The following is a 26,243-nucleotide window of genomic DNA, read 5'->3' as shown; positions in this document are numbered from 1 at the left end:
GAAATAATCTGTCTAAACAATTGTTGGAAAAATTACATGTCATGCACAAAGTAGATGTCCTGAGACTTGCCAAAACTATAATTTGTTAACAAGAAATTTGTGGAGTGGTTGAAAAATTAGGTTTAATGACGCCAACTTAAGTGTGTGCGCGAGTGATATATAAATAGAGATACCTCCTCCTTTTCTCTCCCTTGATCCCCCTCTTCTCATTCCAGTGTTCTATCTGGAAGTGTGTCTGACATGAAGAGAACTCCCCATCTGGTGGGATATTATCAACCAGTCTGGCAACCAGAAAAATCCCTTTCTCCAAAACATGCAAATCATCTGCTCTCTCTCGGACATCTCACATGGTTGGGGAGAGGAGGGTGTGGAAAGTTGAGAGAGGGAGGGAGAGGGGAGAAAAGCTGGCCTCTCCTTCCCATCTCTCTACAAATCAGTGTGATCCACACACACACACACACACACACACACACACACACACACACACACACACACACACACACACACACACACACACACACACACACACACACACACACACACACACACACACACACACACACACACACACACACACACACGTGTATATTACATAGTGTCTAAAGGCCTGCACAGACTGTACGGTTTTATTTGGCTGTCTTGCCACAATTTTGCCGTCGTAGACCAAATTTCCATGTTGTAGGCAAATTCTTAGGTTGTAAACGATTGCCAGACATCTTGGCTTGTTCAGTGTGACAGGGTCTCGTTTTGACGAACTACCACTACGTGGGGTCGTAGGCTCCGACAAAGTTCTGGCAAAATGTTTTGGAAGACTGGCCACCCCACATAGCCTGGTTCCTCTAGGTTTCTTCCTAGGTTTTGGCCTTTCTAGGGAGTTTTTCCCAGCCACCGTGCTTCTACACCGGCATTGCTTGCTGTTTGGGGTTTTAGGCTGGGTTTCTGTACAGCACTTTGAGATATCAGCTGATGTACGAAGGCCTATATAAATATATTTGATGTAGACTTTACATTCATTGCTGCGACTTGCTTGCTAGTTGAGATTTCTGTTCTTCACTCAGTTTGGTTGTTTGTTTCACGTGAATCTGATGCACACGTGAAGTGACCTTAAAGGCTGTTGCAGTAAACCGTACATCACACTGGTATAACTGTGGCACAGCATGAACATGCCTGGGAAGAGAAGAGAGAGGAAAGGAGTCTTATGGACTTGTACACAGAAGGGGTCTAAGCACAGAGGAGTTAGCCAGAGAGAAGCTGCTGTCTGGTAATTGTGGGGTACTAATGGGATGGGGGCTACAGGGGCAGACGTGGACTTGAATATATGGTGCATTAAAGGGAATGTGTGTGTGTGTGTGTGTGTGTGTGTGTGTGTGTGTGTGTGTGTGTGTGTGTGTGTGTGTGTGTGTGTGTGTGTGTGTGTGTGTTGTCCTTACCCCCAAACAAACCCTCCTTGTGTGAGTTCAAACCCCAAAAAATTTTAAGTTGAAAGTTTCTCCAACTGACTTTTTTCTCTTTCTTTCCTTAAAAAAAGCAGGGCAGGAGTGCTGGAGGATGTGAAACTTAAGGAGGTCCTTTTGATACTCCCTCTCTCTTTCAGACCAATGACATCAGAGGTGGGCTGGCACGTTCTAAAAAAGACGAAGGGAGAAATGGGAGGGGAAAAACAGCCTCCCTCTTCCACACCCTCTTCCTCCCTCCCTTCAGTCTCCATCCAATCCTTTGTGAAAACCTTGAGGCACCAGGCGTCAGAGCTCAGTGTGTTGAAGTAGCCGCTAGTTCAGCCATGCTCCAGAGAGAGCTCCAGCTCTAACCCCTAACCCCAGCCTCACTGAGCCCACAGAGAGGAGATTTTGCTGGGCAGCAGGCTGCAGACAGAAGGCCTCTGGACTCTGGCTCTCTAGGAGGGGGACCGGTTGAGATCCCAGGACAGAGGGAGTAGAGTGGGTGAGAGAGCCAGAGATGAACCCCTGTGTGAGATGGGAGATATGCACATGAGCAGAGCTTGAGGAGGGGACTGAACCGGAGCACGAGGCTCTCTGAGCACTGCCTGACTAACGACACACACATACATCTGCAGGACACACTCTCTCACAAACAAACACAAAAAGGTAAGCAGCTGCATGTCTCAGAGCTTGTGCCCCCCCCCTCTCTCTTGTGTGGCTATGTGAGCAGCTGGGAAAGCTCTGCAGGAAAGGTTAGGATGTTCTGTGAGGGAGTTATTTTCTGTCTGCAGAAGAGTCAGAAAAGCGTATCAACGCTCCGCTTCTCCAGAGGACTGGGATCTAGATCTGAACAGCTTTACTGTGAGGCTGGTTGTACATAGTGTACAGTGGGAGTAAGAGGGACGCCTCCGACAAAGAGGCTGTATTCGGACGTCACTCATGATTTGAGTTGGACAGAAGGAGAGAAGGGAGCCACACACAGCTGCTCAGCAACAGGTAGCCTGCATTGTAAATGTCCATTCACTGCTGCTGGGCTCTTTACTGGGCTCTTTACTGGGCTACTGAAACTTTACTACTTTTCCTTTCAAACTACCACTAGTTAAATAAAGTGCATGTCTTTCACCAGAGTAACTCCCTGTCGAGCTGGACTGTTTCCCATAACTCTATTATTCAAGAGGAGAGGGAGGAAAAGAGAGAGGGAGAGCCATGGTCCTGTTTATTTCTCTAAGCTTTGGTTTCCTAATACCTTCTCTGCCTGTCCTAGGGCCGATAGTGAAGAATGAGAAATGGTTGTTAAATTAACCAGGATAGATTAGGGTTAAATAAATAAGTCACAACCTAATGAGGTAGTGACTCTACAAGTGTGTGGCTAGATGACAAGCACACGTACCCACTTGCATTTTGTGGCTTCATCAAGAGTGACTGGGGTTGTTTCGGAGTGAATAGAAAATCCCATTCATGGAGTCTTGTTTGAAGAAAAACAACCCTGATAATACAATGTAATTCTACTCTGACCATATCCTGCTGCAGCCGACGCTACCCTCCATCCAGACATCCACCAGGGTCACGCAGCATCTCTGAACCTCACCATGACACTGGGGCTTTGAACATTAATTAGTATCAGTCTGCTAGCGCTCATATTGCCACTCACAATTATGTGAAACTGCTTTCACTTATACATGCTCTACTCTTGTCAGTGAGATCCATGGAAAACTCTCTCTGCTCACTGAGGATGCACATCTGTTAATGCTGTAGGACTGGAGATGGGGAACGCACGTACATACGCATGCGCGCACAGCCACAGAGTTCACATAGGCAGTATTAACAACAGCTAAAGCAAACACGAGGGCAGGACTAAATGTCCTGAAAATGTTTCGGGAGGACGAGTGTTTCTCAACAAGCGATAAAACAAAGAGCAAATCGCGGCCCTAAATCATCTGACAGACAGAGCGACAGAGCAGGAGGGAGGGAGAGGGACTTTCCCAGTCCAACGTCATCAGAGAAGACCCTGTGCTTCCCAGCAACACACATTGACAGGACTTGACATCCAGGTTTGGAGACGATTTAAAACTTAAGACATTTGAGGAGTAGGTCTATTCACATGGGATTCCTGAGAAACTCAAACACACACTGTGGTGTCAGTCCACAAACACACAGTTTGCAGCTCTCGCTCTGACCACAATACCACAGCTACAACACACACTCCACTGAGCCGGCCTGTCACACAGGGAGTAATACACACTTTATTAAGCAAATCAATTAATTTAAGTCAGCCTGCACCAATGGGAAAAAACAGAGGGGATAGAAGAGAAAGAGGTAATATACAGAGCTCATACATGGATCTGTTATGTGTTAATGATGAATCAGACAGCAATGAGTCAAAACTACTCTGGTAGGAAAGGAAAGAGGAAGCGAGAAGGGAGAGGACAGCGGGAGGCAAGACACAGGCACACACACAACCAAGAGTCAGAGGACACTGTGTGTGTGTGTCTAATAGGTAACATATGTGCAGAGGTTTTTAGTAGCATGGTGACTGACAGAGCAGTAAAAAAATAACAACACCAGAGGATTAACGGTTCCGCTCCAACATAAAACACACTGCATTATCCACCCTATAGGTACTGGAGGGTCACACACACACACACCTTGTTATCTTGAGTGTGTGTGTGTGTGTGTGTGTGATGGAAAGAGTAAGGGAGGCCTTAAATGAACCCAAGCTAACCCTAGACACAGCAGTCAGCACTCAACGACATATACACAAACAGAGAAGCCCACAAGGGAGCTTGGGTGTGTGTGTGTATGAGAGAGACCTGCTCGGGCTTATGCCCCACAAAGAGTAATTGATTATGGGGTGGGGGTGAAGGCAGAGTGGGACCACACCCTACTACTCTGCGAACCCCACATTTGACTTCTGACCTGAAACTCATCTAGGGTTCCAGTCAAAACGCACAGTGGAAGAACCAAAACATTGACTCCAGTGTGGTGTTGGGCTGTGGAAGAAGTCTCTGTAAGAAGGCTTTTTGGGTTTGGGAGATCAAACCAAAGGCCCAGACATGTCCTTGTGGCTCCCTTCCTCTTTCTCTAGTTCCCTCGGTTTTCCTCTTCTTCATCCTACAGACCGGCTCCAGGGCCAATTAGAGTTTAGACGGACTCTTTCACAAGGACATTTTCTCCCTCTCTACTCCTCATTCTCTTCCCCCTCTATAACCTCACTTACCCCCGTCCTCCACATCGCCTCCTTCATCGCTGTTTCTATCAGTTAGTATGACATGGTGTCTAGCATGTGGAGGTTGCCTGGGCTGTTGCCTGGGTTCTGATTAATTGCTAACATGTTTCAGGGGTGCGTGTGAGAGAGCGAGAGAAAACAAGACAAAGAGAGAGCAAACGACAGAGAGCAAACGAGAGAGAGAGAGCAGATCATATTTATGTTTGGGAAGGGCTGTGTTTTTATGAGACATTGTGTGTGAACAGTAGGGTCCTGACAGGACCAAGTTTGTAGTAGAGTTTTTTACAGACGTGCTTCTAAAGCATCCTGTCCTCCTCTTCTGATCCCTATATTTTTTTCCTCCTCCTGCTGTTATTTCTAGTGATGTAGAGTATCTGTTGTGTGTTTGGGGGGATTTGGAATCAGACAGGGAAAGGCTGAAGGCCAGACGGGATGTTGGAAGCTGGAGCCGCGAGGCTGGGAAATACATTGGCTATGAAAATATAAATCAATATTTTTCAAATATGCCCCTTCTCTTCCTGGTTCTGCCATCCATCAGACTAGAGACAGACACGATCCGTACCCAAATCTGCAGGCTTTAATAAAAATGAATGGAAGAGTGGCACCATCCAGCCATATACAGTACCATTTAAAAGTTTGGACAGATCGGACATAAAGGTTTTTTTTTATTTGTACTATTTTCTACATTGTAGAATACTAGTGAAGACATCAACACTATGAAATAACACACAATGGAATCATGTAGTAATCAAAAAAGTGTAAACAAATCTAAATATATTTTTTAGATTTCAGATTCTTCAAAGTAGCCACCCTTTGCCTTGACAGCTTTGCACACTCTTGGCATTCTCTCAACCAGCTTAGTGAGGTAGTCACCTGGAATGTATATTAATTAACAGGTGTGCCTTGTTAAAAGTTAATTTGTGGAATTTCTTTCCTTCTTAATGAGTTTGAGCAAATCAGTGGTGTTCTGATAAGGTAGGCGTGGTATACAGAAGATAGCACTATTTGGTAAGAGACCAAGTCCATATTATAGCAAGAACAGCTCAAATAGAGAAAGAAATGACAGTTGATTACTTTAAGACATTAAGGTCAGTCAATCTGGAACATTTCAGTCGCAAAAACCATTAAGAGCTATGATGAAACTGGCTCTTTTGAGAACCGCCACAGGAAAGGACGACCCAGAGTTACCTCTGATGCAGAGGATAAGTTCATTAGAGTTAAATGCTTCACAGAGTTCAATTAACAGACACATCTCAACATGAACTGTTCAGAGGAGACTGCTTGAATCAGGTCTTCATGGTCGAATTGCTGCAACAACAAAAAAACACTACAAAAGGACACCAAGAAGAGACTTGCTTGGGCCAAGAAACACGAGCAATGGACATTAGACAGGTGGAAATTCTTTGGTCTGATGAGTCCAAATTTGAGATTTTTGGTTCCAACCGACATTTCTTTATGAGACGTAGAGTAGGTGAACAGATGACTGCCACATGTGTGGTTTCCACTGTGAAGCATGGAGGTGGTGCTTTGCTGGTGACATTGTCGTTGATTTATTTAGAATTCAAGGCACACTTAACCAGCATGGCTACCACAGCATTCTGCAGCAATACGCCATCCCATCTGGTTTGCACTTAGTGGGACTCATTTGTTTTTCAACAGGACAATGACCCAAAACACACCTCCAGGCTGTGTAGGGAATATTTGATCAAGGAGAGTGATGGAGTGCTGCATCAGATGACCTGGCCTCCACAATTACCGGTCTTCGACCAATTGAGATGGTTTGGGAGGAGTTGGACCGCAGAGCAAAGGAAAAGCAGCCAATAAGTGCTAAGCATACACTACCTGTCAAAAGCTTTAGAACAACCCCATTTTTCCAGTTTTTATTGAAATTTAAGCAGCTCAAGTCCAGTAAATAACTCTGAAATGTACATTGCTTTTCAGTTTTTGGTAACCTAAACTTATATAAACTTCACGGCGCCAGGTCATCTTAAAATAGAAGTTTAGGTTAGAAGGTTACCAAAAACTGAAAAGCAATGTACATTTCAGAGTTATAAAAACAGGCATTTTTCAGGGAATAAGTAATGGGTTAACAATTTACAGCTTTTCTGCGGCAATGGAAGTAAATTAAGCCTTGAAAGTTTATGCTAACAATTCCTACAGGTGTCCCAACTTTTGTTGATTAGTTACAAACCCTCTGTCTGTATAAAAGCAGTGTTGGAACAGACTGTTACTACACCCTTTTAAGCATTATGTGGACAGTATTGTACTGTAGAAAGTAGTATATTGCTATCATAATGGTGAGAAAAAGGCCATTAACAAAGGAAGACAGACCATTATAACCCTTAACAGTGTAGGTATTTCCTTTAGAGAAATTGCAAAGAAAGCCAAGGTGTCAGTGAGTAGTTTCCTACACCATCAAAAGGCACTTTGAAACTGGATGAAACTCTGACAAGAGGTCTGGCAGACCCAAAACCACAACAGAATCAGAAGACAAGTTCCTGAGAGTTAACAGCTTGCGCGATAGGCGGCTCACAGGACAACAGCTTCAAGCACAGCTTGACACACAAAGTCAGCAAGTCTTAGTTTCAACTGTGAAGAGAAGACTTCGAGAGCTGCAGGTTTGACAGGTTGAGTGGCAGTAAGAAAGCAATTGCTAAGATGGTAAAATATGAAAAAGAGGCTTGCCTTGGGCCTTGAAGCCCCGCAGGTGGGCTACTGAAGACTGGAAGAAGGTCTTATGGACCAATTCATTGAAATCTTAGTTTCATCATGCAGGGTTTACGTACGCCGTCGAGTAGGAGAAAGGATTGTTCTTCAGTGTGTGACACCAACTGTCAAACATGGATCCAGAGTCAGCGACTTGCACAGAGTGAGTGGCACCCCGAACCATAATGGCTACCACAGCATTTTGCAGCGCCAGGCAATACCCTCTGGTGTACACCTAGTTGGTCAGGGGTTCACCCTACAGCAAGATAATGACCCAAAACATACCTCCAGGCTATGTCAGAACTACCTTAGAAGAAAAGAACAAGACGGTAGGCTTCAAATCATTGAATGGCCAGCACAAGTCTCCAGACTCAAATCCCATCGAGCTGGTTTGGGATGAACTGGGAAGAAGGGTGAAGGCAAAGTACAAATGCAATACATTTGTGAGAACTTACACAACAGTGTTGGGAAGAACTTTCCGAACAATATTTGATTTCCATTGTAGAAAGACTGCAACGAGTGTGTTCGGCTGGTATGTCTGCAAAAGGTGGCTACTGGCGAGTCAAAAATGTAGATTACATTTAGTTAAACAAAACAATTACATGTTGGTCTCCAATTGTTTATTTTTTCTATGCTTTAATTTCAGAGTACATTAAGACATCAAACTGTGCGAATTTCAATAAAAACTGGAATGGAGGTGTTCTAAAACTTTTGACCGGTAGCGGATGTGGGAAAAATATTCCAGGTGAAGCTGGTTGAGAGAATGCTAAGAGTGTGCAAAGCTGTCATCAAGGCAAAGGGTGGCTACTTTAAAGAACCTCAAATATAATTTGTATTTATTTATTTACTATATGATTCCATGTGTTATTCCATAGTCCTGAGGTCTTCACTATTGTTCTATAATTTTTAAAATAGTACAAATAAATTAAAACCCTTGAATGAGTAGGTGTCCAAACTTTTGAATGGTACTGTATATAAATATGTTATTTAAGTGATAATGCCTGGGAAGCTGGTATTTGGAGGATATATTGGCACAGGTATAGTTAGTTAGCAAGGAAGGGAGAAGAACATTGTCACCCAGCATGGCAATGGAACATTTAGAACGAATGACTGGGTCGCGTCCATAGAGGCAGAACAAAAATTCTTAACGACTGAGTCACGTCTCTGGCAACCAAACCAAAAGAAAAACGTGCATATTCAAATCATGATTGACATATTTTCATTAAAAACGTTATTTTGATGAATTTATTCATAACATTTCATCCTTCCACGAGATATAGTTCTGACACAAATTTAAGGTTGCTACCCAAGCCAGCTGGTCGCTCGTTCAGTTGTCTGTATCTATGGACGTGACCCAGTCATTCGTTCTAAATGTTCCATTGCCACACCGGCTGGCAACGTTCTTATCCCTTACTAGCTAGCTAGCCAACTAACTTAGAAGTATGTCAAACAGTGCAGCCAAAATAACAACAATAGCTCTATTCACATTTGTATAAGCTGTTTTCTAGTGACATTTATTTTTGATACATCCAGAACAATAAGCTAATGAGGCGAGATTTCGCCTGGCATAGAAAATGTGCTCACTCGTAAGAACACTGTTGTTCAGAGGCAGCAGCACACAGCTAACACAATCACTTTAAACTGAAGCTGGAAAGACTGCAAACCAGCTGCACGTTCAATTTGACCTGTTTTCTATTGATAGTGCTTTGTATAAATATACAAACAAAAATTATGCTTTCATGATTTCGACAGGCTGAGAAAAGCTGCCCACCTGTGTCTCATCCCGACATGTTCATTACGATGGGAGCGCTGGAGATCGAATTTGAATATTGAAACAATGTTGCAAATATCGTAGAGACAGACAACAAGGTTTACACAAATCTCCGCTGTTGAAAACTAAATTTATATTTTATTCTAAAAGAAAATGTGAGCTAATGTTTAGATGCTTTTTATTGTGGAGATAATAAATTGCCTGGCTGGGCTGATGAGACGGTGGATTGCGCAGTCAGACGGAACAGAGTAAATAGGCATTTTAACATTCGATTTAGCCGGTGGTAACTTGTGGAATAGACACTGGCTAGAATGCGTTTTTTAACCAAATCGGCAATCAGGATTAGACCCACCCATTGAATAAATCTCTATATATGGCTCTGGCGCCATGTGATATATTGGCCACTTTAACCTCTAGTTAAGCAATAAGGCCCGAGGTGGTGTGGTATATGGGCAATATACCACGTCTAAGGGCTGTTCTTACGCACGATGTAACGCGGAGTGCCTGAACACAGCCCTTAGCCATGGTATATTGGCCATATACCACAAGCCCTTGATGTGCCTTATTGCTTTTATAAACTGGTTACCAACATAATTAGAGCTGTAAAAAATAAATGTTTTGTCCAATGGTATACGGTCTGATATACCACAGCTGTCAGCCAAATCAGCATTCAGGGCTCGAACCACCCAGTTTATAATCAACTTTAACCCTGGTCTATAAATCCTGTGAGAATAGTGTGGCAAGAGCCAGAAGGCTGATCCTGTTGGTAGCAGCAGTGAGGACTGCAGATCTTTAAACAATCCTTCTCATTCATGATTTTTAGGGTGAGTGGTTAACGCAGCTTCTGCCATGTCCTCTCTGGCTGAGGTTGCTGTGATTTCACTTACCACAGATTTACGCGCTGTGTGGTGTGGTTGCACCCTAATCCCTTCTCTACTCACAGCCAGTCTGTGAAATGTCCTTTCATAGGATAGCCGGAGGCAAAGTTCTCATTATCCATTGTGCCTTCATGATTGTGACATCACTCTGAGCCTTAACCAAAACAATGGCGTACAATCTCTCCCCTCGGATCTAAAACCAGTAGTAAACACCAACCTCAATGACAGTTATCTTAAAATTTTGTTCAGTGGAGTCAAAAAGACAGCTATCTAATATTCACCCAACCCAATGACTTTGTCGCCGAGGAGGGTTTGTTAACTAGTATTTTGTTATAAAATCTCAGTTAACAATGCTAACTAGCTAACGTTAGATGAACCGTGTCTAGACTCGGGAGCACATAGACAAGTCACATAGGCTTCAGGAGCCAGCTGGTTAGATATTATTCCACCATTTCACTAAAATATGTTCAACTCCTAGTTTGTTTATCCACTGACCACCGCATTTAGGATAGCTAAATTACTGAAATGTAGCCAACTAATCGTGACACATTTGGGTTAACTTACTCATACCAAGCAACAGACAGTTTGTGGAAAGGTAAAAATAACAATAGTTGACAGTGAAACTAAATAGATTGGTAGCTAGCTGGTGATGCTTTCATTTATTTCAAATAATTAAGCTGAACCTGGGTTTTCCAAGTTGTTCAGTGTTTACTGCTCATGCAGATGAGTAAACTTAAATAGACGGCTCTGCAATGCACACACCCAAGTCGGCTCAAACAATCACTCAAAATAATTTAATATTAATAATGACTTTGCCTCCGGCTATCGCAAAAAAATATTCTGCAGCCGATCTGGCACTGGACCCAAAATGTCCGACCACCGCAACACAGCCCTGGAATGTAGGAGATCAGATGCCAAGGGGAGAGGAGGTAGAGGTGTTGAGTGGGGGGCTCAGAGCTAGGGTTGCAAAATTCCGGGAACGTTCAATAAATTCTCTGGTTTTCCAGAAATCCTGGTCAAAGGTTTCCAGATTTTCTGGTTATTCCCTTCTGATTCCGGGAATTTTCCAACCGGAATTTTAGAAGAAAAAAAAACAGGGAATTTATTTAACGTTCTTGGAATTTCGCAACCCTACTCAGAGCACAGGGTGGGGCTGGGGCTGTGTCTAGGGTGATTGGTTGCTGGAGCTGGCAGGGTTGGCATGCCCGTGAACAGCTTACTACATCACAGTAGAAATCTAAGATCCAAAGCCACAAAACTCCCAGAACCCCAACCCACAGGCCTGTGAAGAGCCAAACTAGCCAAAATAAGACTAGAAGGGCTAATGAGGTAGGAAACTGATTCTAGAGCTGCCTACCATGGAGCATGTAACATAGTGGTAGGCTTCATACAGGAGGTGGTAATTTGTCTATTATAGATGAGGTAGCTTGGTAGAGGGGGCTATTGAATCCTGGGCTGTAGGCCTATATTGGCCCTGGGGTGAGGCAATAATTTATACAGTAATACCGTAACAGAGAGAAAGGGATGTAAGATGGTGTCTCTTGTTCCGTGAATGCTCCATTAACAGTCCATGTGTGTGTACGTGAATGGGAGCATATGGCTAAGAGCGAGACCGAGGTTTCAGGCCAAAGTCATAGGTCAGCTGCCTTTTAATAACCTCTAGTAAGGTGAGCAGCCAGCGGAAAGTGACAGAGGTCACCCTGTTTCCATCGTGTAAGACTGGGAAGAGAGAGACCGGCCAGGGCAGTTCCAGAACACAAAAGGCACAGTTACAACACACACACAGGTGCATGCGCACGCACACCATCACACTCCTAAGGCTAGTTTTCCTTTGGCTGGGGTTGTACATTGCGACATCTGTTAGGGGGATACGTGAGCCGTTGGCTATGGACCAGGAGCCAAAAACACTTATTTTTATTGAATTTCGAGAGGTTGAAGGAAAAAGAAAAGGCTTTAACAAGTTGAGAAGGGGGAGAAAAGGAAAGGTTGTGATTTCTAACTAGCTGTGTTTTGCGCTTTTCTAAAGTCTGTCCATCTCCCCTCACTACTGCCACCACCCATTAACTACTACAGCCTCAATACAGACCCAGAGTGTGGGAGGAGCAGACAGGTTGGGGATAAAGGGAGAGAAAGCCAGAAAGAGGTAGAACAGAGTGTTTCATCAGTACTATAAGAGGTTGTTGAGGCATAGTCCTGCTTCAGAGGTGTTGGGTCAAACGCAGAAGACATTTCAGATGAATGGTATCCCCATTCCTCTTTATGGAGAGACAGCCAGGGAGATGAGAAGTGTATGACCCACTTTCTCCAGTTCCAACTCTGCAACGGTCAGCTTTTACCTCCGTTTGCCTGCCTGCCTCCCCCCTGTGAGGTTCTGGGTGTTCTGGGCAGTTCGGAGTTGTTTTGGTTTAGTCGGCTCAGGTTGGTCTGACTGGTCGGGGCTTTCATCTGGCTTTGATGTCTAACTGAAAGAGACACGTCTCTTCTTCATCTTCTCTCTACACTAACCTCTCCAACCTCCACCAGTCTCTGTCTGTGTCCCAAATAGTCACCCTAGAGCACCATGCGCCCTGGTCAAAATGTGTGCACTAAATAGGGAATAGGTTGCCATTTTGGACCTAATCTGAGACGGACTGACTCAGTAGAGAGCTGGTTCAATCTACATTCTGGCCCCCCGCTACAGACGTGCTCTTCCTGTAGGCCTTCACTAGGCGTTAAGACACAGTGTACCGACACAGAGTACAGGCCCCTGACAGGTCTGGTCAGAATGTTCACTAGGCGTTAAGACACAGTGTACCGACACAGAGTACAGGCCCCTGACAGGTCTGGTCAGAATGCTCTACTTCTGTGGTGTACATACATAGAAAGAAAGAGAGGGAGAGAGTCAGAGAAATAAATAATGTAATGACAGTGATAGGTATGTGTGCTGTTCAGTGTGGGATTGGTTTGTCTGTCTCAAAGGGTGCCTGATAATGGAGCAGTATGGACATGGATGAAGGAGCTGGAAAAGTAACTGCCTGCAGGAGAGCAGTGTGTCTGTGTGTGGAGACAGAGCTCGAAGGAGCTGTTAAAGCCATTAACAGGTCAGTGAGGATAGAGGACCTGGTTACGTTGTCAGGGGTGTCTGCTGTCAAATTAACACACAGCCAGAGAAATGAAGAACGGACTACACACACTTTTCACAGCGTATTGGCTCGGCTAGCACACACACACACACAAACACACACTCTGGCACACAGTATCCACACTACTAATCGAACTGACAGAGTTTACTCCAGTCCTGAGGAGCAACAACGGCATTACAGGAGCCACACAGGGCGTCAGTTTAAGGATGGGGGTTTTAGGTAGTGAAAACTCAGGGTGTAAAGTGGAGCAGCATTTAGGTAGTGTGTGTGTGTGTGTGTGTGTGTGTGTGTGTGTGTGTGTGTGTGTGTGTGTGTGTGTGTGTGTGTGTGTGTGTGTGTGTGTGTGTGTGTGTGTGTGTGTGTGTGTGTGTGTGTGTGTGTGTGTCAGGCACTCTCTGAGGTTAATGGAGGTCAGGATCTGACATGGAGGTTGGGGGTTTTAGGTAGTGAAAACTCATGGTGTAAAGTGGAGCAGCATTTAGGTAGTGTGTGTGTGTGTGTGTGTGTGTGTGTGTGTGTGTGTGTGTGTGTGTGTGTGTGTGTGTGTGTGTGTGTGTGGTGTGAGATAGTGATGAGAAGCAGACATGGCAGGCACCTGCAGAGGGACAAACACAACAGTAGGGGTCAGAGAGAGGTTACAGGAATCAGAGCAGGGCCAGGGCACTGGGGCAAAAGGGGGGAGTGGTGGTGGGCGGAGAGCAGGGCTCTAAAGTGTGACCAACGTGGTAGCATATATGCAAGTAAATATTTTGCTGTTCAAATGTTAGTTGGGAGCACTGTGCTACAATGAAAGAATAATTGTTGTAATGATAAGGCTTCGCTGTACCTTTGTTTCCGAGCGCCCTAGAGAACCAAGTGAGTGCAGATTTGTCAGGTATTCGTATCAACATTTTTGCCTTTATAATAAACTAATGTATTTACAGCATTAGATATTCGTTTCTAGGGCACAACAGGTGCTTCAAAAGGTAGCTAAAATTAATTTAGGCCCAATATAGGCTGTATCTCAATCAATTACATTATTATTTTTGCTCCTAAATTTCATGTGGTACTCCTAACTAAGTGCTACCAATGAAACATTTTCATTTAGAGCCCTGGCAGAGGGAATAACAGACACCTCGAGAGGTAAATAACATTTTCTACTTAACATACCTGCGTGCGTGAGTGTGTCTGGGTTTCCATTAGTCAAATGTGGCGCCGGACAACATGACCAGAAAGACTCTCATTCACCGACCATTTGAGAAATTTACCGGACCCATCTGCATTAGGTGAGTAAAGATGCAACAACTAGGATGGGTTGCTAATGTGACTAAGCCTTTGGCTCAACAAAAGAAAGTTGATATGAAAACCAATAGAACAGGAGCGAAATGGTGGTTTTAATGGAAGCTCTAAAATAACGTAGCAGGTGGAAAAAGACACCTGAGCGAAGTTCCCACTTCTGTTTTTCAGGGGAAACGGAAGTTAGGTTGAAAATACTGTATCCCTGAAAACCGGATGTTTGCGCTTCCTGGAGATTGCATAGGCTATGGCGGCTCTGACAGAGAACAGACATCCAGACCGACTCCTGCAGAATGACTGGACAGCAATTTGTTTCCCAGCTCCTTGGGACACCAGCTAGCCCTTCTGCTGCTTGGTTGTAAACTTCCTAGACCATCAGATTGCAACAATACAAATACACAGGGATTGTGCAAACTAAACGTTTGGCTCTGGTGCTCAAGCGTCTGTTATTGGGAATTATTCTGCCGCATGACTAATTCACTGCCTTGGAGATCATTGACATTATCTACAACTCCATTTCCAGCAAGGCAATCACATAATCTCTACCCCTCGCCAAGAGGGAAACTTAAACTGGCTACTGTAAAATGTCCATTAGTGAGCTTGACTACTACTTCTGACCAAGACTGTTTGCTAGTAATTATTAGCTGTAAACATGCTATTTAATTGTTCAACGCTGGCAACATACTGCAACTAAAGACCGTAAAGTATGAAGATAAGCAGAAAGTGCCACTCCAATCGAAATGGCTGAGCACATTTGTAGCCGATGTCATGGCGACGTTGGCTAGCTAAGCTCGTGCGCAGAAACACATCATCAGGTCTAACAGTCGTCTCGTGCCGAACTGCGCATGTGCAGGCCGTCAAATTAAAGCCACTCCTTCGATAGAAGTTGTTTTTGGATGAAAATGTGTTAGTTTCTCACGTTCTTGAGGTTGGGGTAATAACATTTTCAACTACTTATTAGAATCAAGGTTGTGCCTTTAGATTGAGAAAATTAACAAGAAAGGAAGAATGTTTCACTTCTCAAACACCCAACTCTGGCCTGGTCTGCTTGGTCCGTTTCAAAAATGTTCCCAGAAGTCTTGTAATGTTGCGCCTCTGGGTATTAGAAAACATGTTTTGCTTTGTTGTTATGAATCTGCCGCAAACCTATTTTCCTTTTTAGGGATATAATATACAGGACTAGCATATTGGTATATTGTCGTCAACAATTGCATTTTTCATTGTTTGGAAAAGTTAACTCTCTTCACACCAACTCTTGTTTTTTCATCCATTGCAGGGAAGCATAGAGGAAGTCCAAGAAGCATCCAGCCAGTAGAAGAAGACCATGAAGGGTGTGGTTGGGGTGAGACGGGGGGTGTCGTGGAGCCTGTGTGGCCTGCTCTGCCTCTCTCTCTGGGGGCTGAGCCAGTGCAGCGGTTCCAGACAGGCCAGAGAGACCAGGGACCAGCCAAGGGACCATCCCATGCTCAGGGCCAAACGGGCTCCTGCTGATGATGTCAAGAAGTGCTCCTACACCTTCCTCATTCCCGAGCAGAAGATCACAGGTCAGTGTTTTGTCTTCTGTGAAGACGGTCATTTATTTTTTGGTCCAGTCTTGTTTCGTGACTTTGAATGATTCTAACGTCCATCATCAGGCCCCGTCTGTGCCAGCGCCACGGGCCCAGAGCCGGACAAAGAGCGTGTGACGCGGATCGACATAGCTGACGTGAGAGAGGTGCTGTCCAAGCAGAGACGGGAGATTGAGACCATGCAGCTGGTGGTGGACGTGGACGGCAACATGGTGAACGAGATGAAGCTGCTGAGGAAAGAGAGCAGGAATATGAACTCCAGGGTGACCCAGCTTTACATGCAGCTGCTGCACGAGATCATCAGGAAGAGGGACAACTCCCTGGAGCTGGCCCAGCTGGAGACCCGGGTTCTCAACGTCACCTCAGAGATGCTGAGACTGGCTTCACGCTACAAGGTTAGAATATCAAGGTGGAACTAGAAAGCAATGTGCTTAGCGCTACTTTCATGTATAAATCAAATCAAACAAAGCGTGTTAGAAGCAAATCAATAGTGCCATAATACAGAAGCTTTAAAAAGACCAGCAAACAATAATTTGATATAGTTTGAGGATATTTAGATATTCTATAACTAAATGAAGTGATTTATGGCCTTTTGTTACCTTCTCTTTCTGCCACCAGGAGCTGGAGGGGCGTTTCGCATTGATGGCAGGGTTGGTGAACAACCAGTCGGTGCTGATCGCTGCGTTGGAGGAGCAGTGTCTGCGGACCCTGGGGCATAGTGAACTACCTGTGGTCCCCCCGCTGGTCCAGGTGGTGCCAGAGAGTATCCCCGTCAACAGCCGCTTTACCAACGAGATACAGAGGGACCATACCAACCGAGCCTTCCCACGGGGGTCACGCATGGACTCCCCCACTGCCTCCCCATTTGCACTCAATCCACCGCCACCGCAGGGCACGCTCACCTCAGACGGTATGTACCAAGTAGCGCCGGGAGGGGTGGTTAACGTTAAATGAGAAAAACACAATAATTGTGTCCAATTATCACAGCATGTGGAGTTGGTTGGAAGCAGTGCTGGTACTGTAATTTCTGAATTAGGCAGAAGCTAAACTCACAGTAGGCCGGGCAGACATTTCACATCTCAAATGATCAGAAAAACACAAAATTAGCAATGAGGTGGCCAATGGTGCATCTAATTCCCTAAATGCCTGGCAAATGAGTAAACGGTCTGGCTAATGGGCCGGCTGTGGTATAGTGGGTTCATACCTGGCAGGAAAGACTGAAGCAGTGAGATCACACATTCCTCTCAGTGCCTCTGGGACAGCTGGACTGGCTTTAACCTACTGCTTGCATGCGTGTCTGAGCATATGGAGTGGGTTCTGGAGAATTAAACTGAGCCCTAAGAGTATGGGTTGAGTTCTGGGCGTAACATTGGCTTTCTGGGCGTATGGCCGAACTAAGCTCAGTGTTGGCTCAAATGCTGGCCAGATATACAAACTGCGATAAATACAGCTCTACCTGCAGTCCATCACTGAGCAGGTACAGAGGCACACAGGGTCACAAACACATTCACACAGCTGGCTGCTGGGTGCCAGGCTACAACCTGGGTATACGATCTTAACTCTGGGTGGATGATGTAGGCATTTTTCAGCATATGGGCCAACTCAAGTAAGCCTTTTCTGAGAACAGGCAGATATACAGTGGGGATAGAGAGCTCTACCTGCAGTTAATCACTGACCAGACACCCACAGCAAACACACACAGAGGGGAAAAAAATGATAAAAACCTGGATGCAGCCCCCGATAAATATAGCTGCAGGGAAATTAGAAAATGTATGTGCATGCAAATAAGCCTACACACACACACACACACACACACACACACACACACACACACACACACACACACACACACACACACACACACACACACACACACACACACACACACACACACACACACACACACACACACACACACACACACACACACACACACACACACACACACACACACACACTATACTCAAATCAAACCCATCTGGTGGGCCAGGCACAGATTACAGACAGACAGAAGCAGTAAATTAGAGACTGCAGGAAGCTAAGAGATGCTCTCCTTATCTGACTCAACTTGCTCTCCTGACTAGCCCCCACAAAAATCACAACATCTCCCATGTGAGTGAGATCATTTTCAGCATGAAACCAATTTGCAGGGTCATAATGCTTCTTGGAAATCCCTCTTTGAAAGATTGGGCAGGAGCATTTTATTATGACTGGAGATTTGGTTTGAAGACCGCAGAGGGGGCTTAAACAAACAGATGGCTGACAATGAACTCACTGTAACACTCACTAGAACAGCCATACTGAACATGCAGACCGCGGTCCAGAACCAGAACGGGGTCAATACGGACCGCTGGTCCCGGCTTATAATAAATATATACAGTGCTTTCAGAAAGAAATCACATCCCTCGACTTTTTGCACATTTGGTGGTGTTACAACCTGAATTTAAATTTAGATTCTGTGTCACTGGCCTACACACAAAACCCTATAATATCAAAGTGGAAATGTTTCTAGACATTTTTACAAATTAATTAAAAAAAATGGAAAACAATGTACTGAGTAAATAAGTATTCAACTCCTTTGTTATGGCAAGCCTAAATAACTTCAGGAGAAAACATGACTGTGTGCAAAAAGTGTTTAGCATGATTTTTGAATGACTACCTCATCTCTGTACCCAACACATACAATTAGCTGCAAGGTCCCTCAGTCGAGCAATGAATTTCAAAACACAGATTTCTCCATGAGGCCAATGGTAACTTTAAAAAAGTTTGATTTTAACAGCATTCGGGAAGTATTCAGACCTTCACTTTTTCACATTTTGTTACGTTACAGCCTTAAACCATGATGCAACGGCCCTGAGATCACCTGTGTGAACTGTTAGACAAAACCAAATAACATTTTGTTACGTTACAGCCTTAGACCATGATGCAACGGCCCTGAGATCACCTGTGTGAACTGTTAGACAAAACCAAATAACATTTTGTTACGTTACAGCCTTAGACCATGATGCAACGGCCCTGAGATCACCTGTGTGAACTGTTAGACAAAACCAAATAACATTTTGCGATATGCAGTTAGTCGGAAGTTTACATATACTTAGGTTGGAGTCATTAACATTCGTTTTTCAACCACTTAACATTTCTTGTTAACAAACTATAGTTTTGGCAAGTCAGTTAGGACATCTACATTGTGCATGACAAGTAATTTTCCCAACAATTGTTTACAGACAGACCTGTGGATGTATTTCAAGGCCTACCTTCAAACTCAGTGCCTCTTTGCTTAACATCATGGGAAAATCAAAAGAAATCAACAAAGACTACATACATTTTTTTTGTAGACCTCCACAAGTCTGGTCCATCCTTGGGAGCAATCTCCAAACGCAAGTATAAACACCATGGGACCACGCAGCCATCATACAGCTCAGGAAGGAGACCTGTTCTATCTCCTAGAGATGAACGTACTTTGTTGCAAAAAGTGCAAATCAATCCCAGAACAACAGCAAAGGACCTTGTGAAGATGCTGGAGGAAACAGTAACAAAAGTATGTATATCCACAGTAAAACGACATAACCTGAAAGACCGCTCAGCAAGGGAGAAGCCACGGCTCCAAAACCATAAAAAAAGTCAGAATACAGTTTGCAACTGCACATAGGGACAAAGATCGTGCTTTTTGGAGAAATGTCCTCCGGTCTGATTAAACAAAAATAACACAGTTTGGCCATAATGACCATTGTTATGTTTGGAGGAAAAAGGGGGAGGCTTGCAAGCTGAAGAACACCATCCCAACCTTGACCCCAAGCATACTTACAAAGTTGTGGCAAAATGGCTTAAGGACAAAGTCAAGGTATTGGAATGGCCATCATAAAGCCTCGACCTAATCCTATAGAACATGTGTGGGCAGAACTGAAAAAGTGTGTGCGAGCAAGGAGGCCAAAAAACCTGACTCAGTTACACCAGCTCTGTCAGGGGGAATGGGCCAAAATTCACCCAACTTATTGTGGGAAGCTTGTGTAAGGCTACCGAAAGGTTTGACCCAAGTTAAACAATTTCAAGGAAATGCTACCAAATACTAATTGAGTGTATGTAAACGTCTGACCCACTGGGATTGAGATGAAAGAAATAAAAGCTGAAATCAATCATTCTCTCACAAAGCACCGGGCCCACACGGACTATGGGGTAAAGCAATGCAGGTCTAAGCCAACCAGCTGAAGGGAGTTTTCACACGACTGTTTCAACTCCTGCTGAGCACTTGTTCGGTGCCCAACTCCTGGAAGGTGTTGACCATTGTACCACTGCCTAAGAAGTCAGGCGCCAAATCACCAAATGACTTTCGACCTGTGGCCTTCAAGCCCCTTCTGGCCAAATGCATGGAAAGGGTTGTCAATAAGCACCTTAACCTGTGCATAGCAGATAGATCAAATGAACCCATCATAGTTTGCCTGAGGATGAACATGGTTGTTTTACTTCAGCTTTCAACAGAAATACACACACTGTTGAAACGACAACTGGGCCTGAGGCCTCGCAGGTTGGATCAATGACTTTTTTCTCCCCGATTTCGTGGTATCCAATTGGTAGTCACAGTTTTGTCTCATCGCTGCAACTTCCGTACGGACTCGGGAGAGGCCAAGGGAGAGAGCCGTGCGTCCTCCAAAACCCAACCAAGCTGCACTGCTTCTTGACACAATGCCCACTTAACCGGGAAGCCAGCCACACCAATGTGACAGAGGGAACACTGTGTCAGTGTCAACTGCGCCCGGCCCGCCACAGGGGTCAATAGTGCGCAATCGGACAAGAATATCCCTTCCGGCCAAACCCTCCCCTAACCCGGATGATGCTGGGCCAATTGTGCGCCGCCCCATGGGTCTCCCGGTCGGGGCCGCCTGCGACAGAGCCTGGACTCGAACCCAGAATCTCTAGAGGCACAGCTAGCACGACGATGCAGTGCCTTAGACCAGAGCGCCACTCGGGAGGCCCGGATTAATGACCAACCGACCGCCCACAGATGGTCCTCATGAATGGGGCACTCGCTGATGAACTGACCCTGAACACAGGGGTGCCCCAGGGTGTGTCCTTTCACCGTGGTTGTTCTCTATCTACACTAATGAGACTAAGATCCAAGGAAACAATGTGAGCCTTTTCAAGTACGCGAATGACATGGCTCTGGTAGGACTCTTTTTTAAAGATGCTATGTCAGATGGGGACAGCCATTTTAAATAGACCAACAACATTCAAAAATGATGCCGGTCAAGTGCCCTCCACATCAATGTGGAAAAGACAAAGGGGCTGATCATCAATGGCAGCAACTTGCCAATGTCCAACCACTCTCTCTGAACGACCAATCAGTGGAGGTGGTTAAGCGTTTCCAATCCCTAGGGACACAAATTCGATAACAAAAATGAGTTTTACAGAGAATGCAGACTGCATATTTTTAAAAGCAAGCACTGCTTGCTTGTTTTTAAATAAGGAAATGTAAGTGGTTTGGCGTCAGCCAGGATGTTCTGGAGATGGTGTACAGCAGCTTGGTGGAGAGCATCCTCACGTTCAATATGACAGTGGTATGGTAATCTCCCATTTGAGCAGTCTGTTCCACAAGGAAACCAAAAAGAAGGCACTGGCTGTCATTGGCGACCCCTCCCACCTGCTGCAGCCTCAGTTGGAGAGGCTTCCCTCTGGCCAGTGCTTCAGAATGCCCATGGCCTGACAAGAAAGTGTTCAAACAATGAATGCCTTGTGCTGTTGGACTACTAAATGCAATGTACATTGTATCGGTATACAGTGCAAGTATTCACACTTTTCCACATTTTGAATTTAGAATTTAAATTGATTAAATGTTTTTTCCCCTCATCAATCTACACACAATAACACATGATGAAAGAGCACAAACAGGTTATTAGAAGTTTTTGCAAGTGTATGAAAAATAAAACATCACATTTGCATCAGTATTCAGACCCTTTACACAGTACTTTTTTGAAGTACCTTTGGCAGCGTATACAGCCGCAAGTATTCTTGGCTATGCTACAAGCTTGGCACACCTGTATTTGTGGAGTTTCTCACATTCTTCTGCAGATCCTCTCAAGCTCTGTCAGGTTGGATGGGGTCGCTGCACAGCTCTTTTTTCAGGTCTCTGCAGAGATGTTTGATCGGGTTCAATTTGGGGCTCTGCCTAGGACACTTGAGGACATTCAGAGACTTGTCCCAAAGCCACTCCTGCATCGTCTTGGCTGGGTCGTTGTTCTTTTGGACGGTGAACCTTTGCCACAGTCTGAGATCCTGAGCTCTCTGGAGAAGGTTTTCATCAAAGATGTCTCCGTGCTTTGCTACGTTCAGCTTTCCCTCAATCATGACTAGTCTCCCAGTCCCTGTCGCTGAAAAACATCCCCACCGTATGAAGCTGCCATAAAAAATAAATAATAATAATTGAACTGGGCAAACCCGTTTTTGCTTTGTCATTATGGGGTATAGTGTGTAGATTGATGAGGGAAAAACATTTTTTTATCCATTTTAGGGGTCGGAATACTTCCCGAATGCAGCACACACACACACACACACTTCAGGAACTCAGTCAGACTTTAAACATTCTGCAGTTGAGAGTTGTAATGGTAGAATGTGCAATTACGAAATTTGATAGTGTACAGGCAGTTTTCCTCTTGTTATGTCATTCACTTACAGACATTAGAGCTAATTTTAACCTGTCCGAAATGTCCAGTTGATCAACTGCTGGTCATGTTAGGTAACTTAGTCTAACCAGCTATTTAGCGGTCTAAATCTTGTAGTGATCATGGCCAGATTACGTGCCCAGGGGACTCACCCCCAGGGGGCCCCCATTGATTTTGTTGAGTCACCCCGGCATCATATGAACACACAAAATGTGTAAATTGCAGAAAATTAGCTTCAAACTGCAATAATTTCTCTCTGCCCCATGGCAAAATGTGTAGAATTGCAGGAAAGAAGCTTTTAAAAAATTGCCAAATGTTCTCTCCGCCAACAACAGGGGTGTGAACAGTTTGATCAGCTTGAGGTTACATGGGTTGCAAGGTGGGGGTTTGTTACTATGCTGATAAATGACAATATCCATCCGGTCCTTTGCAATCTAGGAATATTGTGTGACCGGACCTTCTCAAATAGTAGTTGAGTACCGCTGCACTAGAAGAATGAGCAAGGGCTTTCATATATGGCCTGGGGTAGGAAGGAGGTGAAACTGACAGACGGAGCATATGATTACTGAGGACAAAATAATCTCTGGTCTGTTTTTGGGTACAGTGGATTGGAGAGGAAAGCCTGAGACCGTAATCTTCAGATCAAACTGCCACTATACCTTCCTCTATCGGCCCCTCTCAGGTCTGCTGTGGGCCAGCTGGGGTCTGCATTACTTAAACCCTTCAGCTGGGTGCACTGTAGGGCCATAACTCTGTTTGTACTGTACCAGGTCAATAGGTTCAATACAATACACAGAGGGAGATCTAGGGGTCAATGTTTGACAGACATTTTAACCTCTGGTTAATCTGTTTCAGTTTTCCTACCATTAGCCATCACAGGAAACAACCTCACTGTAATAATAGACAACAAAACTGGTCTACAGCCTTTCTGTAGTCAAATGTTACAACAGCAAAAGCTAGCAAGCACTTAAACCATAATAGAAGTGGTCATTGTTCAGAGCAGACTTCTCCCTGACGTGAAGTCAGACATCTCTGTCAAATAGTGCCGCCTGCCATCTGTCTGTCTGCATGTGTGATCTGAGTTGAACTAAGTGTCTATATATACACTCATCCAATATAGTGAGTGTTGTAACTACTGGCCCTGTGCCCAGCTTAAAGAGCCTCCAGAGAAGTCTAAGTGGAGTGTGTGATGTCAGTGTGTGATGTCAGTGTCAGACCAGTGAGCCTCCAGCTCCTTCAGGCAGAGCAGCCGTTTCCTGCAGTAACAATAGTGGGACTATTGGCAGTCGAAAGGACTGAAGAGGAAAGAGGGAAGGGGCTACATTTAGAAAGAGTCTATTGAGAGAAAGGCCGGTTGGTAGGGAACGAGGGAGCGGGACGGAGGGAAGTACAAGGGGAGGGGCTGGAGGGGCTGTGATGACTAGGGCCCCACTTTCAGAGGAATAGAGGGACAGATTTCTGATTGTGCATACAGCTGCCTCTCCACAGTGGTGATGTGCTCTATAGCTGTATGTTACAGCAACACAAACTAACATCTCCACTTGGATACGTGTGGGGGTCGTCCACAGTGCACAACTTCTGACCACGACAGAGTTTAGGCATCAGTTATAGGAGCTAACGCAAGAGCTACAGATTTGAGTACTACATGATACTCGAATGCGCCCTACACCCATCATGAGGTTGCTACAACCTAGCCTACAAATTAAAGTTTATAATGTAGGTGCATAGGTCAAGAGAGACACAAATTGGAGTAATCAAGGTGACAACGAGACATTTAATACTGCCTTGCACACACACTCTTGCCTGAATTCAGTAGATCTGGGGTGTAATCATTAGGCCAAACAGTTGCTATTGGAGTTTCCATTAGAATTCAGGTAGGTCCATCCCCGTTGCGTTTGCTTAAGAAATTGCTTTGCAACACAATCGGCAGAATGAATACACCCCTGATTACACGCACACACAGTCTTCACGGATCTTTACCCGAATATCCAAAACCCAATCTGGGACCAGAGTGGATCCGGATCCAGAATTCTAAATAATGTTAAGGGTCTGGGTCAGATCTGATATGGTCTCGGGTATGTCATTTTAACTGACTTGTTCGGAAGGGCCTGTACAGATCTGATATGATGGTCTCGGGTATGTCATTTTAACTGACTTGTTCGGAAGGGCCTGTACAGATCTGAACACGACTGCTGCAATAGAGAGCGAGAGAGACATCATTTATGCTGCTGCTTTTGCTTTCCACGAGAGCGGAGCTTGTTGTCCTCATCAAAACGGCAACAGGCTCTATGATTACATTACATGTCAAAATCTTGAAATCAAACAGAAAAGTCTTAAAATCCTGTTTTTTTATATCTATTCCTTGACCCACCAAGACCGTAGGACGTCGGCACTGTAGGACGTTGGCACCAACGGGTACCGTAGGATGTTGGCACCGTAGGACGTTGGCACCAAGGGGTACCGTAGGACGTTGGCACCAAGGGGTACCGTAGGACGTTGGCACCAAGGGGTACCGTAGGACGTTGGCACCGTAGGACGTTGGCACCAAGGGGTACCGTAGGACGTTGGCACCAAGGGGCACCGTAGGACGTTGGCACCAAGGGGCACCGTAGGACGTTGGCACCAAGGGGCACCGTAGGACGTTGGCACCAAGGGGCACCGTAGGACGTTGGCACCGTAGGACGTTGGCACCAAGGCCAGGCGCTAAGGAGTCTCTCTTTCCTCACTGAATGACAAATGGATGACAATTGTGACCGTTTCTTCACAATAAAAATTACATTTTTTGTAATGGCACTCATGTAAAAGATTTGACATTGCACCTTGCGGCTTGACACCGGTCTATTTTACTTACTATTACGCCATTACTAATCAAATTAAGGGAAACGAAAACATGCTACGTACTGCAGCCGTGACTATATCAAAGTTGATGAGCAAGGAGAAAAAAAACGACGCCAGTCAACCTGCACAGCTGGCCTATTGAAACAAAATGCACACAAACACATCTTTTTCCAAATCAAATGTTATTTGTCACAGGTGTCGTTATAGTGAAATGCTTAGTTACAAGCCCTGAACTAACAATGCAGTTTTAAGAAAATACCTCAATTTAAAAAAAGAGATAAGCATAACAAATAATTAGATAACACATTAAATAACAATAGCGGGGCTATATACAGGGGGTACTGGTACAGAGTCAATGTGGAGGCTATATACAGGGGGTACTGGTACAGAGTCAATGTGGAGGCTATATACAGGGGGTACCGGTACAGAGTCAATGTGGAGGCTATATACAGGGGGTACCGGTACAGAGTCAATGTGGAGGCTATATACAGGGGGTACCGGTACAGAGTCAATGTGGAGGCTATATACAGGGGGTACTGGTACAGAGTCAATGTGCTGTGGCACCGGTGTCGAGGTAATTATGTACATGTAGGTAGAGTTAAAGTGGCAATGCATAGATAGTTATTACACTAATTTCACACAAGAGTTGGGCTATAGAAAATATTACATTAACAGTGATGAGTGAAAGTAAAAGTTGTCAAAAATATAAATAGTAAAGTACAGATAACCCAAAAAACTACTTAAGTATTTAAAGTATTTTTACTTAA

The 26,243-nt window shown here is 44.7% G+C and overlaps 2 protein-coding genes across 14 annotated transcripts in view; one reads left to right on the top strand and one right to left on the bottom strand.

Moving 5' to 3' along the window:
• The window catches only part of LOC124037809 (ras-specific guanine nucleotide-releasing factor RalGPS2-like), a 169,313-nt gene that overhangs the window by 41,373 nt on the left and 101,697 nt on the right, over positions 1-26,243 (bottom strand). The window lies entirely within an intron of this gene.
• Positions 1,701-26,243, top strand: part of LOC124037810 (angiopoietin-related protein 1-like) — a 30,906-nt gene continuing 6,363 nt past the window's right edge. The window contains exons 1-4 of one of the 2 annotated variants that reach the window (XM_046352896.1): positions 1,701-2,105; positions 15,694-15,961; positions 16,052-16,380; positions 16,604-16,895. In XM_046352896.1, coding sequence (XP_046208852.1) covers positions 15,742-15,961; positions 16,052-16,380; positions 16,604-16,895 — 841 coding nt within the window. In that variant the 5' untranslated portion in view covers positions 1,701-2,105; positions 15,694-15,741. Of the gene's footprint in view, positions 2,106-2,242; positions 2,436-15,693; positions 15,962-16,051; positions 16,381-16,603; positions 16,896-26,243 lie in introns of those variants that run through there. The other variant, XM_046352897.1, reaches the window with a different exon arrangement.

Source organism: Oncorhynchus gorbuscha, linkage group LG06 (genome assembly GCF_021184085.1).
Source record: "Oncorhynchus gorbuscha isolate QuinsamMale2020 ecotype Even-year linkage group LG06, OgorEven_v1.0, whole genome shotgun sequence".
Classification (NCBI taxonomy): Eukaryota; Metazoa; Chordata; class Actinopteri; order Salmoniformes; family Salmonidae; genus Oncorhynchus; species Oncorhynchus gorbuscha.
Note: the sequence above shows the minus strand (reverse complement) of the source record. Positions and strands in the feature narration are given on the sequence as shown.